Source organism: Pipistrellus kuhlii, unplaced genomic scaffold (assembly GCF_014108245.1).
Source record: "Pipistrellus kuhlii isolate mPipKuh1 unplaced genomic scaffold, mPipKuh1.p scaffold_m20_p_23, whole genome shotgun sequence".
NCBI lineage: Eukaryota > Metazoa > Chordata > Mammalia > Chiroptera > Vespertilionidae > Pipistrellus > Pipistrellus kuhlii.
In genome coordinates, this window is record NW_023425522.1 from 9928912 (window position 1) to 9941731 (window position 12820).

The following is a 12820-nucleotide window of genomic DNA, read 5'->3' on the forward strand; positions in this document are numbered from 1 at the left end:
TTAATATATATATATATATATATATATATATATATATATATATATATATATATATTTCTCCACAGATGATCATATTAAGTAACAAACTTCTGTCCTAGCAGGTTTGGCTCAGTGGAGCATTGGCCTACAAACTAAAGGGTATTGGGTTCAATTTCAATCAAGGCACATGACCCAGTGGTGGGTTCATGATGTATTGTGCTTCTTTATTTCTCTAATTGGTATGCAGGAGGCAGCTGATCAATGATTCTCTCTCACCATTGATGTTTCTGTCTCTCTCACCCTATCCCTTCTGCTCTGAAATCAATAAAAATATATTGGGGGAGGGGGGTGGAGGAGAGGAGGGAGAGAGAGAAAGAAAGAAACTTCCAAGTTTATTTTTTCAAAATGTAACAAGATACAGAAGTTGAAATTTATTGGTTACTTTGTTGTCACTCATTAAAATAAAAATGAGATTTTTACTATCTTTCCGACTGGTGAACTGCAAATGGTTTATAAGTATGGACTCCTCAACCTGAAGCCCCAAGGCCAAATCCCTCCAGCTGGGAGCAACTTTTTCGGTTTAACCACTTTATTTTCCCATATCATTTTCTAAGTGAGCCACAAAATGAAAATATTAAAAATCACACTGTCAATGGCCTGCCTATGTTGTGTCTGGCTTCAGGACATGTTAAATCCCACCGAGTTAAAAAGACATCCTATATACTGTTTTGCCATTGTTTGATTTAGGAGAGTTTTATCTAAATTCTTTTCTTTCATTAGTCTAAAATATTTTTTATTGTTAAACTCAAAATTATAAACATGTGGAGTAATATGTATTATTGACCTAATACAAAGCAAGTTTCTATAAATGTGACTACTATCTGCCCTTTGGGAGAACCCAGTGATGAGGGAGGAGGGGAGGACAATAGGAAACGTGGGAGGAATACTGGGAAATGAGCCCCCTAGTGGTGAGTCTAGAGTAAAATGTGTTCACTGTGGACAGACACAGAGAAAAGGTGACTCTCTAGGGAGGGTGGAGATAGAAGGGGGCGTGGCTGGGGAGAGGAAGACTAAAAACTCTAAGGGATGGGACTGGGGTTGGGGGGAAGAGATGCTGAAACAACCACAGGCCGGGGTGCTCATATGGCCACACTGTTTTCCACTATGCTGGGTCGCAGGTACTCGTAGGGCATATCCAGCTTTGCATTCCGGATCTCAATTTCCTTATCCAGGACAGCCAGCTCCTCCCTGAACTTCTTCAGCACGGCGTTGGGCTCCGGGCCTGAAAAGTACTCCTCCTCATGCTGGCCCAGAAGCACCTGAGATGGAGACAGAAGCAGCTGAGAGCCTATGAACCCCAGTTGGGAGCCCCACACCTCCCCACAGCTGCCCCCTTTCTCAGGGACCAGGCCACCCGGCTCTCACTCTAATGGGCTGACGTCTGCCCAGTTGCCAGGTAATGGACATCTGGAGAGAAGCCTGATGAAAGTTGGGCAGTGTCGCCATCACCGTCTCCAGGGTCACATCCTTGGTGGTCGGTGGGGGCAGCCGCATGGTGCAGGGTGCATTAGGGACCCAAGCATACCAATCCAGCTAACAAGGGGAAGATATCTAGAATGAAACTGCTAAGCATAAAAATCCCTTAACCACCTGCACACCCACCGCCCACACCACCACTCCAGGAGCAGATGCCCTCTGCCCCCTATAACAAGTACCTGGCCCAGGTGGACAGAGGCATGCTGGCCAGTGCAGGTGAAGATGCACATGGTGACAAAGTGGCAAAGCTGGTCCCTGGACTCTAAGGACATGGGAAATCCTGCAGGAGGTAAGGACAGTTAGAAGCTGGGAGGCCAGGAACAGAAACAGAGCTCAGAGAGGCTGAACAGGGAGAATACAAGAGGGAAGAAAGAGTGTCAGGGACTCAGAGGAACTATTGTGGACACTGACATGAGCATGAGTTGTGGTAGGAGAAAAGAGATCTCCTGGGAAGGCCCTACTCAATGGGTACTGGTATGGCTCACACCGGCTCGCAAGAGTCAGATATGTTAAATGTTCAGGTATGTAGCAAGCTAATGACATCACAAAGGGAGTTATAGTGAAAATATTTGTACCATGAAATGGGCAAATGCTACAAATCAGAGCTTTTTTCTTTTTCTTTTTTTCTTTTTATGCATTTATGAACAACCACTGGTCCCACTGCACCTGGGACCTAGCGGGATTCTTCTTGCATAAGAACCTGAAAAGGCCATTGGGCATTTAAAATAAGGGTTAGAGATGCTTCTGGGAAGCTTCATAGAAGCAGGGAGGATTCTGGGGATGTTTCCAAGAGGAATCATCCTCACTGGCATTCTCAGGGCAGGGACTCAACTCACCTTGGTCCTGGGCCCCTCGCAGGCCAATTTCAGTGATCTCATGACACCAGCTCTGCAGTTCCAGGTCCTCTTTCACCGCGTTGTCCGTCTTAAAGTAAAGACTCACAATTCCCTCCACATAGCTGTCAAGGGGTTGGGCCAAGAGAGCTGAAGCTCACAGGGAGCCTCCAGGCCATGTGCTCCTTGCCCACATGGCCAGGTCAGGGCACCCAGCCCTCCAACACAGGTCACTTGGTCTCTCAAGCCACTCCCTGACTGCCCACCCTCCCCCCAAGCCCTGCCTTCCCGTTGCCTCACCGATACATGATTTCCCAGAGCCGCAGAGCATCCTGAGCATAGTAAGAAGACTTGACTCCCAGAAGCCCCCGGTCAGCCAGGTCATCAGGGGGACACAATGATCTATAGGTTAAACAGGGTCCAGCGCGCCTAAGCAGATCCACATGGCCACCCCCACCGGTGCTCACCACCTGAGAAGCAAGGATGGGCAGGGTCAGGCAATTCCACCTGCCGGAGGCCAGAGCCAGATGGAGCATGCGCTCCAGAAGCCCCCTTCTCTCTTCATACCTGGTCAAAAATGCCATGTTTGGAGACCAGCCCAGTCCTGGCCCGCACATTAATTTCCAGGGTGTATCGCAGATGGGGGATTATCAGCTGGAGGAAGAGAGCAGGGAAGAGCAAGTCAGGAGAGACCTGCAGCAAGTCCCTGCAGGAAATTGGAAGTGAAGAACAGGAAAGGTGCCAGGTCTTCAGGAAAAGCAGAGCCATGAAGTTCAGTGGTCCCTCAACACCAAGAGTGTTCAGTCAAATTATAATTCATTCCTCAAACCATTGAATTATTGCTGCATACTGGGAAGAAATAATTCTCCTTTTCTTTTCACATAAGACTGTTCAAGTTGTAGCTCAATGTTTCTCAACCTTTTTCATTATCACTCTTCTACACAGCTTTTCCAGATAGTGTTTCCTCTCCCCCATCATTGAAATTTTAATGCTGCACATACTATATCTGTTATGTACTGTGTGTGTGTGTGTGCTTTATTTATTTTTTCATTGACTTCAGAGAGAAAGGGAATGAGAGAGAGAGAGAGATAGAAACATCAATGATGAGAAAGAATCATTGATTGGCTGCCTCCTGCCCACCCACTACTGGGGATTGAGCCCACTACCCAGTATGTGCCCTTGACCTGAAACCCTTTAGTTTGTAGGCCAACATTCTATCCACTGAGCCAAACAAGATAGAGCTGTATATATGTGCTTTATACATAAAATATTCTAAGTTTTTGCACCCTAGAACTTTTCCATAGTTCTGGACTCACTTTCACCCCCTGTGAGGAGTCTAATTGCCTCCATTGGAATGCATGCTCTACCCCGCCTACCTGCAGACCTTCCTCTCCTCCCTTCTCCCTTTTGTCCATTACACTCACCTCTTTTTCTTTCCTCAAACATGCCATGCTTGCTCCTGCCTTAGGACCTCTGCACTGTTCTCAGAACAATATGTACTTTGATCATCTCAAGGCTGGTTCCTCAGAGCCTCATTCTCTATGTCATCTTTCCTGGCCACTCAGTCTGAACTCAAAATCACATTGTTCTGCTATGATACTCTGCATTTTACTATTCACAGCCGATCTGTCATAACACAATCTTTATGAGATGGTAGCCCAAAATGGGCATGAAAATCTCCAAAGATCAGGACCTTTATTTTGCTTAGCACAATCATCTAGAATGGTTCTTGCCCCATTGGAAGTGCCCAAGAAGAAAAGTTCAAATTGTCTGTTTAAAAAAAATTTTTTTTTTTTTAAAGCCATTATTGTGGACCTGAGCCTTTCTAACTGGTCTGTGTGTTACTATTTTAGGACAGGTCAAAACTGGTTGGGAGAGGAGAAACCAAGATGGTGGCACAGGTAAACAACTAAACTGCCGCCTCACACAACAATTTCAAAACTACAACTAACAGACAAAACATCTATCACCCAGAACCACGGGAAAGCTTGCTGAATGAAAGTCTTACAACTAGAAGGAAAGAGAAAGGAGCACAAACGCTGAAAAGCTGAGGTACGGAGGCACAAGAATTTGGCTGGTGGCGGGCAACTGGGGGCACAGCTTTTTTCAACCCAAAGGGAAACAAACTCCCAATCACTTTGAAATCCAGTTTCTGGGGACACGCATTGGTCCCAGACAACTACAGGGAGAAGCTGGTCTGTTGACCATTGGGTTGGAAAGTGAGGGTGACTTTTGCAGAGGTACTCACAGCAATCATTGTTTACTGCACTGGAGCACAGGGACTTGGAAACGCAGGGACTTGGAAATGCGGAAAGATAGAGAAGGCTGATGGCAGCCATCGCTGTTTGCCACATCCCAGCCTAGTGACACCCTGAGACCCCGCTCCACCCTGAGATTCTGCCATGCACATTTTACAAACCCACCCAGAACCCAAAGAACTGCTTTTGCATACAAATGGCCTGCCCTGTGGCAGCTTAACAAAATAAACTGAATCTCCAGTCAGACTGCTCCAAAACCACCAAATCCCAAGCAAAGAGGAGAAAACTATAGTTCTTGCTGTAGCTCCTGCTGGGTGGCCTCAGACAGTAGCTGACCTGCACCCCATTGGAGATCCAGAAACTAGTGTATCTAGTGGTCTGTGTGAGATGACACCAGATTTCAACTACTCTCATAAGGGACACATTCAAGAAGCAAACTCAATGAGCACCAAAGCCCCATTGGAACAAGTCCTGCCCCATAAATGTATCTCCAGCACAGCAATTCTTCCATTATAGACACAGCGGGTCCTCACAGCCAATTGGTTTGGAGGTCAATTCCTCCCAGTGAAACCAACAACAATCAAGACTTAACTACAACAAGGCTGTACATGCAGTCTACAAAGGGGTGCACCAAGAGTGTCCACATCAGGTAACTGGGAGGCTGACCCACTGAACCACATAGGGCACCCAGCACACAAAGGTACCCTATCAATTCAGGGAAGCAGCAAAAATGAGGAGACAAGGAAACAGATCACAAACGAATGAAATGGAGGAGAACAAGTGACTGGACATAGAGTTCAAAACCACGATTATAAGGTTTTTCAAGAATTTCCTAGAAAAGGCCGATAAATTTAAGGAGATCCTCGAGGATATGAAAAAAAAAAAAGAAAAGAAAAGAAAAGAAAAAAAAAACTAGAAATTAAACATACACTGACTGAAATAAAAAATATTATAGAGAGACCCAACAGCAGACTAGAGGAATGCAAGAATCAAGTCAAAGATTTGGAATACAAAGAGGCAAAGGACACTTCTCCAGAGAAGCAAAAAGAGAAGAGAATCCAGAAAGTTGAAGATAGTGTAAGAAGTCTCTGGGACAACTTCAAGTGTAACAACATCAAAATTATGAGGGTGCCAGAAGAAGAGAGAGAGCAAGACACTGAAAACCTATTTGAAGAAATAATGACCTAAAATTTCCCCCACCAGGTAAAAGAAATAAATTTACAAGTTCAGGAAGCACACAGAACCCCAAACAAAGGGAATGCAAAGAGGACTACACCAAGATACATCATAATTACAATGCCAAGGGCAAAAGACAAAGAAAGAATCTTACAAGCAGCAAGAGAAAAACAGTTAGTTAGCTATAAGGAGAACCCATACAATTGTCAGCTGATTTCTCAACAGAAACTATGTAGGCCAGAAGAGAGTTGCAAGAAATATTCAAAGTGATGAATAGCAAGAATCTACAACCAAAATTACTCTACCCAGTGAAGTTATCATTCAGAATTGAAGGGCAGATCTACAGCTTCACAGATGAGAGAAAGCTAAAGGAGTTCATCACCACCAAACCAGTAGTATATGAAATGCTGAAAGGTGTTCTTTAAAAAGAAGAAAAAATTAAAGATAAAAATTATGAACAACAGATACATATCTATCAACAATTGATTCTAAAAGTCAAGTGAATTAAAAATCTTATGAACAGAATAAACTGGTGAATATAATAGAATCAGGGGCATAGAATGGGAGAGGATTGATAATTCTCAGGGGGAAAGGGGTGTGTGTGGCGGGGGGGCGGAGGATACAGGAAGAGACTGGACAAAAATCATACACCTATGGATCAGGACAGTGGGGGATGGGGAGATAAGGGCAGAAGGTGGGGTGGGGACCGGTGGAGGGGAGCTTTTGGGGGGAAGGAGGAGAAACAATTGTAATAATCAGAACAATAAAGATTTATTAAATTAAAAAAAACTGGTTGGGAAAGTCTTCTATGTTATTTGCTTGTTCTTCCCTTTTGCAATGGAATCCTCAGTCTTTTGTGGGCACTGCCTATACACTGTATGTTCATCAATCTGTGCTTTATACATAAAAAGGGTAAGACTTGTCACCTTCCACCCCCTCATGCCTCACCTTGCCAATGAATCATTTCCACCTCCTTGGGAGGTGATGTCACCCTGTTGAAAATACAGAACAAGCCACCTCACTTCACTCTCTTGCTCCCTTGTCTCTTATTGGTTGGCTTTTCCCCACTCCCTGAGATTCTACAGAGAGGGTGCTTCCAGACATGGGACTGTGCCATGGGGCAGAGAGGCAGGCAGGAGAGAAGGGGATAAGGTATTACCTTGAAGATAGGGTGTATCGATGGAAGGCATCTCATGGTGGCCAAAGCGATAACCTCAGCCATCAAATGTCCCCTCAGAAGATGAGAGAGAAGCTCATGAAGCTGGAAGTCAGCACTACGGACCCAGCATTTGGCCAGGAGCCAGGCCATCGGGGGATCCATGGGCAGGAAAAGTGGTGGTGGTGGGGATCCTATGCGTGGCAATTGGAGCTGGATGGAGGATAAAGTGTGGGGAAAGAGGATGAGTGCCCAGGTGCCCAGCAGATCCCCCCTCCTTTGCATTTTAACCCCTCCCTTCTTCCCCAGATTTACTTAGCTTTCTCCATCTCACTGCTGCTACTCCCAGCAGCCACTATTCCTTCTCCTGACTTTCCTACCCACTCAGTGCATTAACATTGTACAAGCTACTCTGCCCATCCTTCTGCAGAAGCTCCTCTTCTACCCACTTCCTGGCCTCCACTTCCCCTTTCACTCCCCTCCGTGTGGACAAGACTCAAACCCTCTGCTTTCTTTATCTCACACTTTTTCAGAAAGTTCAGTTTCTCTCCAATCTTTCAACAACACCCATATTCAGTTGATTAAGTCTCCAGTTACCAGGTAGTCATGAGCTAGATGTAATAATTTGAGTGTTCTGCATCTATAATAATCTATAATAATGAAAACAAATATGCTAACTGGACCGGACATCCTTCCTTATGAAGCAAGGGCTGCAAAAGAAGCCCGGTTCGTGGGTGCCTGCCAGCCGCCAAGGGAAGGCTGGGTCTCAGGTGCCAGAGGGAAGCTGGTACCAGCAGCCAGGACAATTCAGGTTTACTCGCCCTAACCAGTTTAACTCAGTGGATAGGGCATTGGCCTGTGGACAGAAAGGTCCAGGTTCGATTCTGGTCAAGGGCATGTACCTTGGTTGCAGGCACGTCCCCAGTAGGAGGTGTGCAGGAGTCAGCTAACTGATGTTTCTCTCTCATTGATATTTCTAACTCTCTATCCTTCTTCCTTCCTCTCTATAAAAAAATTAATAAAATATTTTTTTTTTAAAAAAAAAGGTCTACTCTTACACAAATTTCAGGCATCGGGCCTCTAGCTATCTCATAATTGGCCAGAGAAAAGCCCACTTGAGCATCTTTTCCTCTTCATTTGTCCTTATTTCTGCAGGTATCTCTTACTTTTCTCTTTCCTTCAATCCAGGCCAGTTTAATTTTCCTCTGCATGCCCATATAGCTTTCCTCTACACACCCACAGCTATTCTCAACAACTTGAGTCCATTACCCCCATCTTGGACAATTGCTGTAGCATGTCACCCTAAACTCCAGATCCAGCATCTCCCTTCTCCAATCTATCCTAAACAAAATGATCCATAGACTGTACCTATAGCATCTTTCACAACAACCTACTCCAGCTTCCTGTGTTCATAGTCCTTGATTTGGCATCCACTGCCCACTACAGCCTGGGCCCTCACATTACCCCTCAGCACACCAGCCCAATTGTCCACTGACTATCTAACTTCTCACACTCTGCACACCTCAGCCTTGCCTCCAAACTCATCTTCCATTGGGAGGAGGTCCTGCTTTTTTGCCAAGGCTCATGCTCACCCTGCCTCCCATGACCCACCCACAATACCTCAACCCTCGGGTACTTCCTCAGTACTGGAGCATATTTAGATTTTCCCAGTCTCTCTCTCCAGCTAGACCACACCTTTCTGCATTTTCCCATTGCCTCCTTTATGGCCACTTCCAGTGCTTCAGCACAAGTGAATCCTCAATGAATTTGGGTGAAGGGCTGAGCTGAGAGGGCCAAACACCAAAGAGCAGAAATCATGAGTCCTCTCACCTGGATGACCATGGGCAAGAGTTTCCCATCAGGCTGCAGTTTCAGCATGACCAGAGGGGCAGCCAGGTATTGCTGGCTACCTAGGATGACATTAGCCTTGATCCCATCCAGCAGGGAGAAGTCGGCTTCAAACAGTGTGCCACCCTGGATGGGGCAGAGGGTGAGGGCTATCAGTAAAAGGCATTTACTTCCCATGCTGATTCCCCAAAGGAAGAAGAACTAGAAGAAAACTAACTTATCTCCATCACCTACTTTGTAACAGGTAATGAATCACATGCTATTGCTTCACATAAGTCTTACAAGTATTTGAATTAACTTCAGGTTTTTAAAATAAAATAAAAATAAAAAAAGGAAACATGATAAAATAAGATAGATAACTTGCCTGAAGTCACACACTATATAAACAGCACAGCCAGGGTTCAAACCCAAGTCTGTCTCACCTTATAATCCAGGAATTTTCTCTGCCCAACCCATCAATTGTTCCATGTTGACTCCTGATTAGTAAGCCTCCCCCATCTGATTCTCTTACTACACACTCCCCCAAATACTTAGCACCAATGCCCAGTTATTTCGTCATTTTGATTGCATCTATCACCCATCTCACACTATTCCTCCCAATATGCTTTTCTCAGTTGAGGGGAAGGCCATGTGGTTGCACACCTCAAGGATCACACAGGATTTCCCTGTAGAATCTCCTCTTGCATCTGGGGGCAAATTGGGCTCATAGTGGGGCCTGGAGCAGCATAAACACAGACCACACTCCCATTTCACTGCGTGGCCTCCTTTGGGCCATCATGTCCATACCTTCAGCTCCTGCTCCAGCTGGGCCTTCAGCTCCTCCATCCCTGAAGGGAACACTAGGCGGGCAGGAATGCCACTGGAGCGCCTTAGCAGCATGGGGTTGGCACCATTGAGAAACTGGTACCCAAATAAGGCATCCTCCTTCCAGGAATCCCGCACCTTCTCTGAGGGTGGCAGTTGTGGAGCAGGTTGTGAGATCTGGTGCCCTGGTTCTTCTAAACCCCACCAAACTACTCCCTCTTGCCCCAGCCCACCAGAGAAATCCAGAACTCAGGCCTCCCAGCCCTGGTTCCCTAGATTGGGTGAAAAGGGTCCTGAGAGAAGTACTGAGATAGGGATACTGACCAGCCAGCTTGCTGTGGTCATACCGGAAGATCCTGTTGAAGTCATCCAAATTATTCCAGCGAACAAGAACATTTAGAGAGTCTTTGACAGCTAATTTGACCAGCCTTCAGGTAAGGATAGGTGAAGCATTTGAAAGTTAGTCTCAAAATCACACATTATAACTATAACCACCCTCCTTGGGTTAATCTAGCCCCATTAGGCTAATCCAGCCCAGGCCAGTCCATAGAAGCCTGGACCAGAATGCCTTCCTCTCCTCCAGCCCTCACTGTTCTCACCCCACGGCTAGTGAAGACTCAAAGTCAATTTTCTTGTCCTCCAGAAACCTTTCATCTTGCGGGAGGTCATCTAAATTGGCCGCAGCCACATTCAGGATTAACCCATCCTTCCAGTTACCCCATCTGTGGTGCAGAAATGAAATCAGGCATTGATGCCAGGAAGGGCCATGACTCACTGCCAGATCATTGGGGGGAGGAGGGGGAGGTCAGGGGCAAGGTTAAGCTAACTTGTATAGCTTCCTTCTCTCTATCAGCTCCTCCTCTCTGTGTTTCTTGAACAGGCCTTCAGGGTCCTCTACCAACGTGCAGCCTAGAGGAGGAAGGAGGGAAAGAACAAGGGCATGGACAAAGAGGCTTCTCCTGAGAGCCTCCCCCTGTCCCGGCCTGGGGTGCCTTCTCAGCCCACCCTTGCGGGTGAGGGGTGAGCCTTCAGCATCATGCCCCTCCCCAGCCTGCTGCCAACTCCAGCAATCCACCTCTTCCCAAAGGAAAAAAGACCCAGCCCTCAGGTTCCCGCCCTCACACCCTGTTCCCTCTCCTCTCCCCCAACCCAGCTTCTCTTGGGCCCCAGAGGCCTCCTCACACCCCACCCTGCGCTCACCTGTGCCCTCTGGGAGGCTCAGGATGCCACGGCCCTTCACCCAGCGGTAGCAGGGGAACAGGTACTCCTCCCCACCGGCCCCAGGGCCCTGCACGGAGATCCAGTTGCAGAACCAGTCGTCATCCTGTAGGAAGTGCCTTTTGCGCACTTTCACGAAAAGCAGTGGCCCTAAGTACTCCTTCACATCCTCCTGGAACTCTGTCTCCTGCAGGCAACACAAGAGGCTCAGCATCCATGGCCATCACCGGAAATGGAGACTGGGACTGAGCCCAGCTCCTTGCCCTGGCCCTTTGACTGGGCCTCTGGGAAAGCATCTCAAAAGGAGTCAAACGGAGAAACAGGGCGCCCGGACCAGGTGTCACCTCGTCCTTATTATGGGTCGTGGAGTTCTTCAGCCCTGAGTGAGTGGAGAAGGAAAGATGCACTCCTTCCTGCCCTATCTCTCCTCTTTCCTCCTCTTTTTCCTCCTCTTTCCTCCTCTTAGTCATTGATCCAACCCAGCACTGAGTGGGGCACCGCCCCAGGCAGCGCACTGTTGCACGGGGAGATACACTGGTGACCAGGCCCTTACAGCCCAGAGACCCAGTGCCCCCTCCCCTGGGTGTGAGCAGAGACCTCTGGGTGTGAAGGGATTAGCCAGGGAAAGTGAGAGAGAGAAAACGTTGAAGAAATGCTTGGAGGCTGAGCGCAGCACAGAGCACATGGGAGATGAGCATGAGCAGTCTCCAAGCCAAGAAGGTGGTTCTGAGAACCAGCAGAAGCCATTCAGATGTCTGTGGGGACATCTTATGAGGCTGGGGGTGTATTTGGATAAAATTGGTCTGGCTGCAGAGGGGCTGGAAGGGCAGGAGAGGAAGCTGCCGGGCGGGGGAAGAGGCGGAAGGTGGCATAGGTTCACAGGGACACTGGTGGTTTGGGGGTGGGTTGGGCATCCGGCTGGGAAGCCAGAGATGTCCAGGAGGCAGAATTGACAGCGCTTGATTCTTGGTTCCAGGCGAACAGAGCGGGACGCTGGCGTAACACCGCCATGAAGGCAAGGGGAGAGGTGTGGGGGTGGGAAAGGGGAGACCTCACTTGGGCATATTCCTTTGAGGCATCCTCAGGACAGACATCCGGATCTGGAGGTCCTGGAAAGAGTGGGGTGGGCGACGGAAATGTGGGGATGGGAAATGGGGAAGAAAAAGTAACAGGAGCCCAGGCCGAACCCGTATATGTGATGAGAGAGGGGAAGGGATGAGGAAATTCAGCTCTTAGTTACTCTCCTCCTCCCCACCTCTGTGGAAGAGGTTTGAAATAGAATTTCCCAAGGGAGGAAAGTCCCTGGCAGGTAGCTCAGTAGGTTAGAGCATAACCTGATGCCCCAAAGTTCCCGGTACACCCCCGGTCAGGATACATACTAGACTCAACCACGCATGAGTAAGTGGAACAAAGTCAATCAATCTTTCTTTCTTTCTTTCTTTCTTTCTTTCTTTCTTTCTTTCTTTCTTTCTTTCTTTTCTTCTCTCTCCCTCTCTCTCTCTCTCTCTCTCTCTCTCTCTCTCTCTCTCTCTCTCTCTCTCTCTCTCTCTCTCTCTCTCTCTCCTCTACTTTTCCTCTCCCTCTCCCTCCCCCTCCCTCCTTCTCGAAATAAAATAGAGGAAACCAGAGACAAGCAGCCCTTCCAGGATCTCTGCAAAAAGAGAGCGCTCTGTGAAGGAGGTGCTGCAGGAGCATCCTCTCCATCCCAAGGAAACCAGAGGGCGCTCTCTGTGTGCCCCTCTCTGCCCAGCGCGGGCCTCTTCCCAGGTAGGTGAGGTCCTCCTGGGCCTCTTCCCAGGTAGGTGAGGTCCTCAGGGTGGGGGCCAGCTCACCTTGCCCCTCTCGGGCCTCAAGCAAGTCCGGAGCTTGGCTTCCCCTTGCTGGCCCACCAGCCACAGCTGCACCTGGTTGGTGGAGCCCGCGAAGAGTGAAGACCCAGTGGACACGCGAATGCGGTAGACACCCATCTTCCACAGAGAAGTTTTGTGCCTTCTGAGGGGGAAGAAAAGTGG

At 47.9% G+C, this 12820-nt stretch overlaps 1 protein-coding gene across 1 annotated transcript; it reads right to left on the bottom strand.

Annotated features, from left to right (window-relative positions):
* Positions 1–750: 750 nt before the first annotated feature.
* LOC123651027 (polyunsaturated fatty acid lipoxygenase ALOX15-like) lies at positions 751–12820 on the bottom strand. The gene is made up of 14 exons (XM_036451877.2): positions 12641–12820; positions 10791–10995; positions 10418–10499; positions 10190–10312; positions 9915–10018; positions 9573–9733; positions 8769–8912; positions 6942–7151; positions 2916–3002; positions 2649–2818; positions 2352–2473; positions 1695–1795; positions 1405–1572; positions 751–1298 (listed from the first exon to the last, which is right to left on the bottom strand). The coding sequence occupies exons 1-14, from the start codon at positions 12773–12775 to the stop codon at positions 1119–1121; spliced, it is 1992 nt and encodes a 663-aa protein (XP_036307770.1). The 5' UTR covers positions 12776–12820; the 3' UTR covers positions 751–1118.

Bases quoted from the DNA above. Each gene is read 5' to 3' on its own strand.
- LOC123651027 (XM_036451877.2), bottom strand. From the start codon at position 12,775: ATGGGTGTCTACCGCATTCGCGTGTCCACTGGGTCTTCACTCTTCGCG. The intron at 1,573-1,694 runs GTACTTGTTATA...TCCCCTTGTTAG, and splicing joins CCTCTGTCCACCTGGGCCAG to CTGGATTGGTATGCTTGGGT. The intron at 1,299-1,404 runs GTGAGAGCCGGG...TCTCCATCTCAG, and splicing joins GCAGACGTCAGCCCATTAGA to GTGCTTCTGGGCCAGCATGA.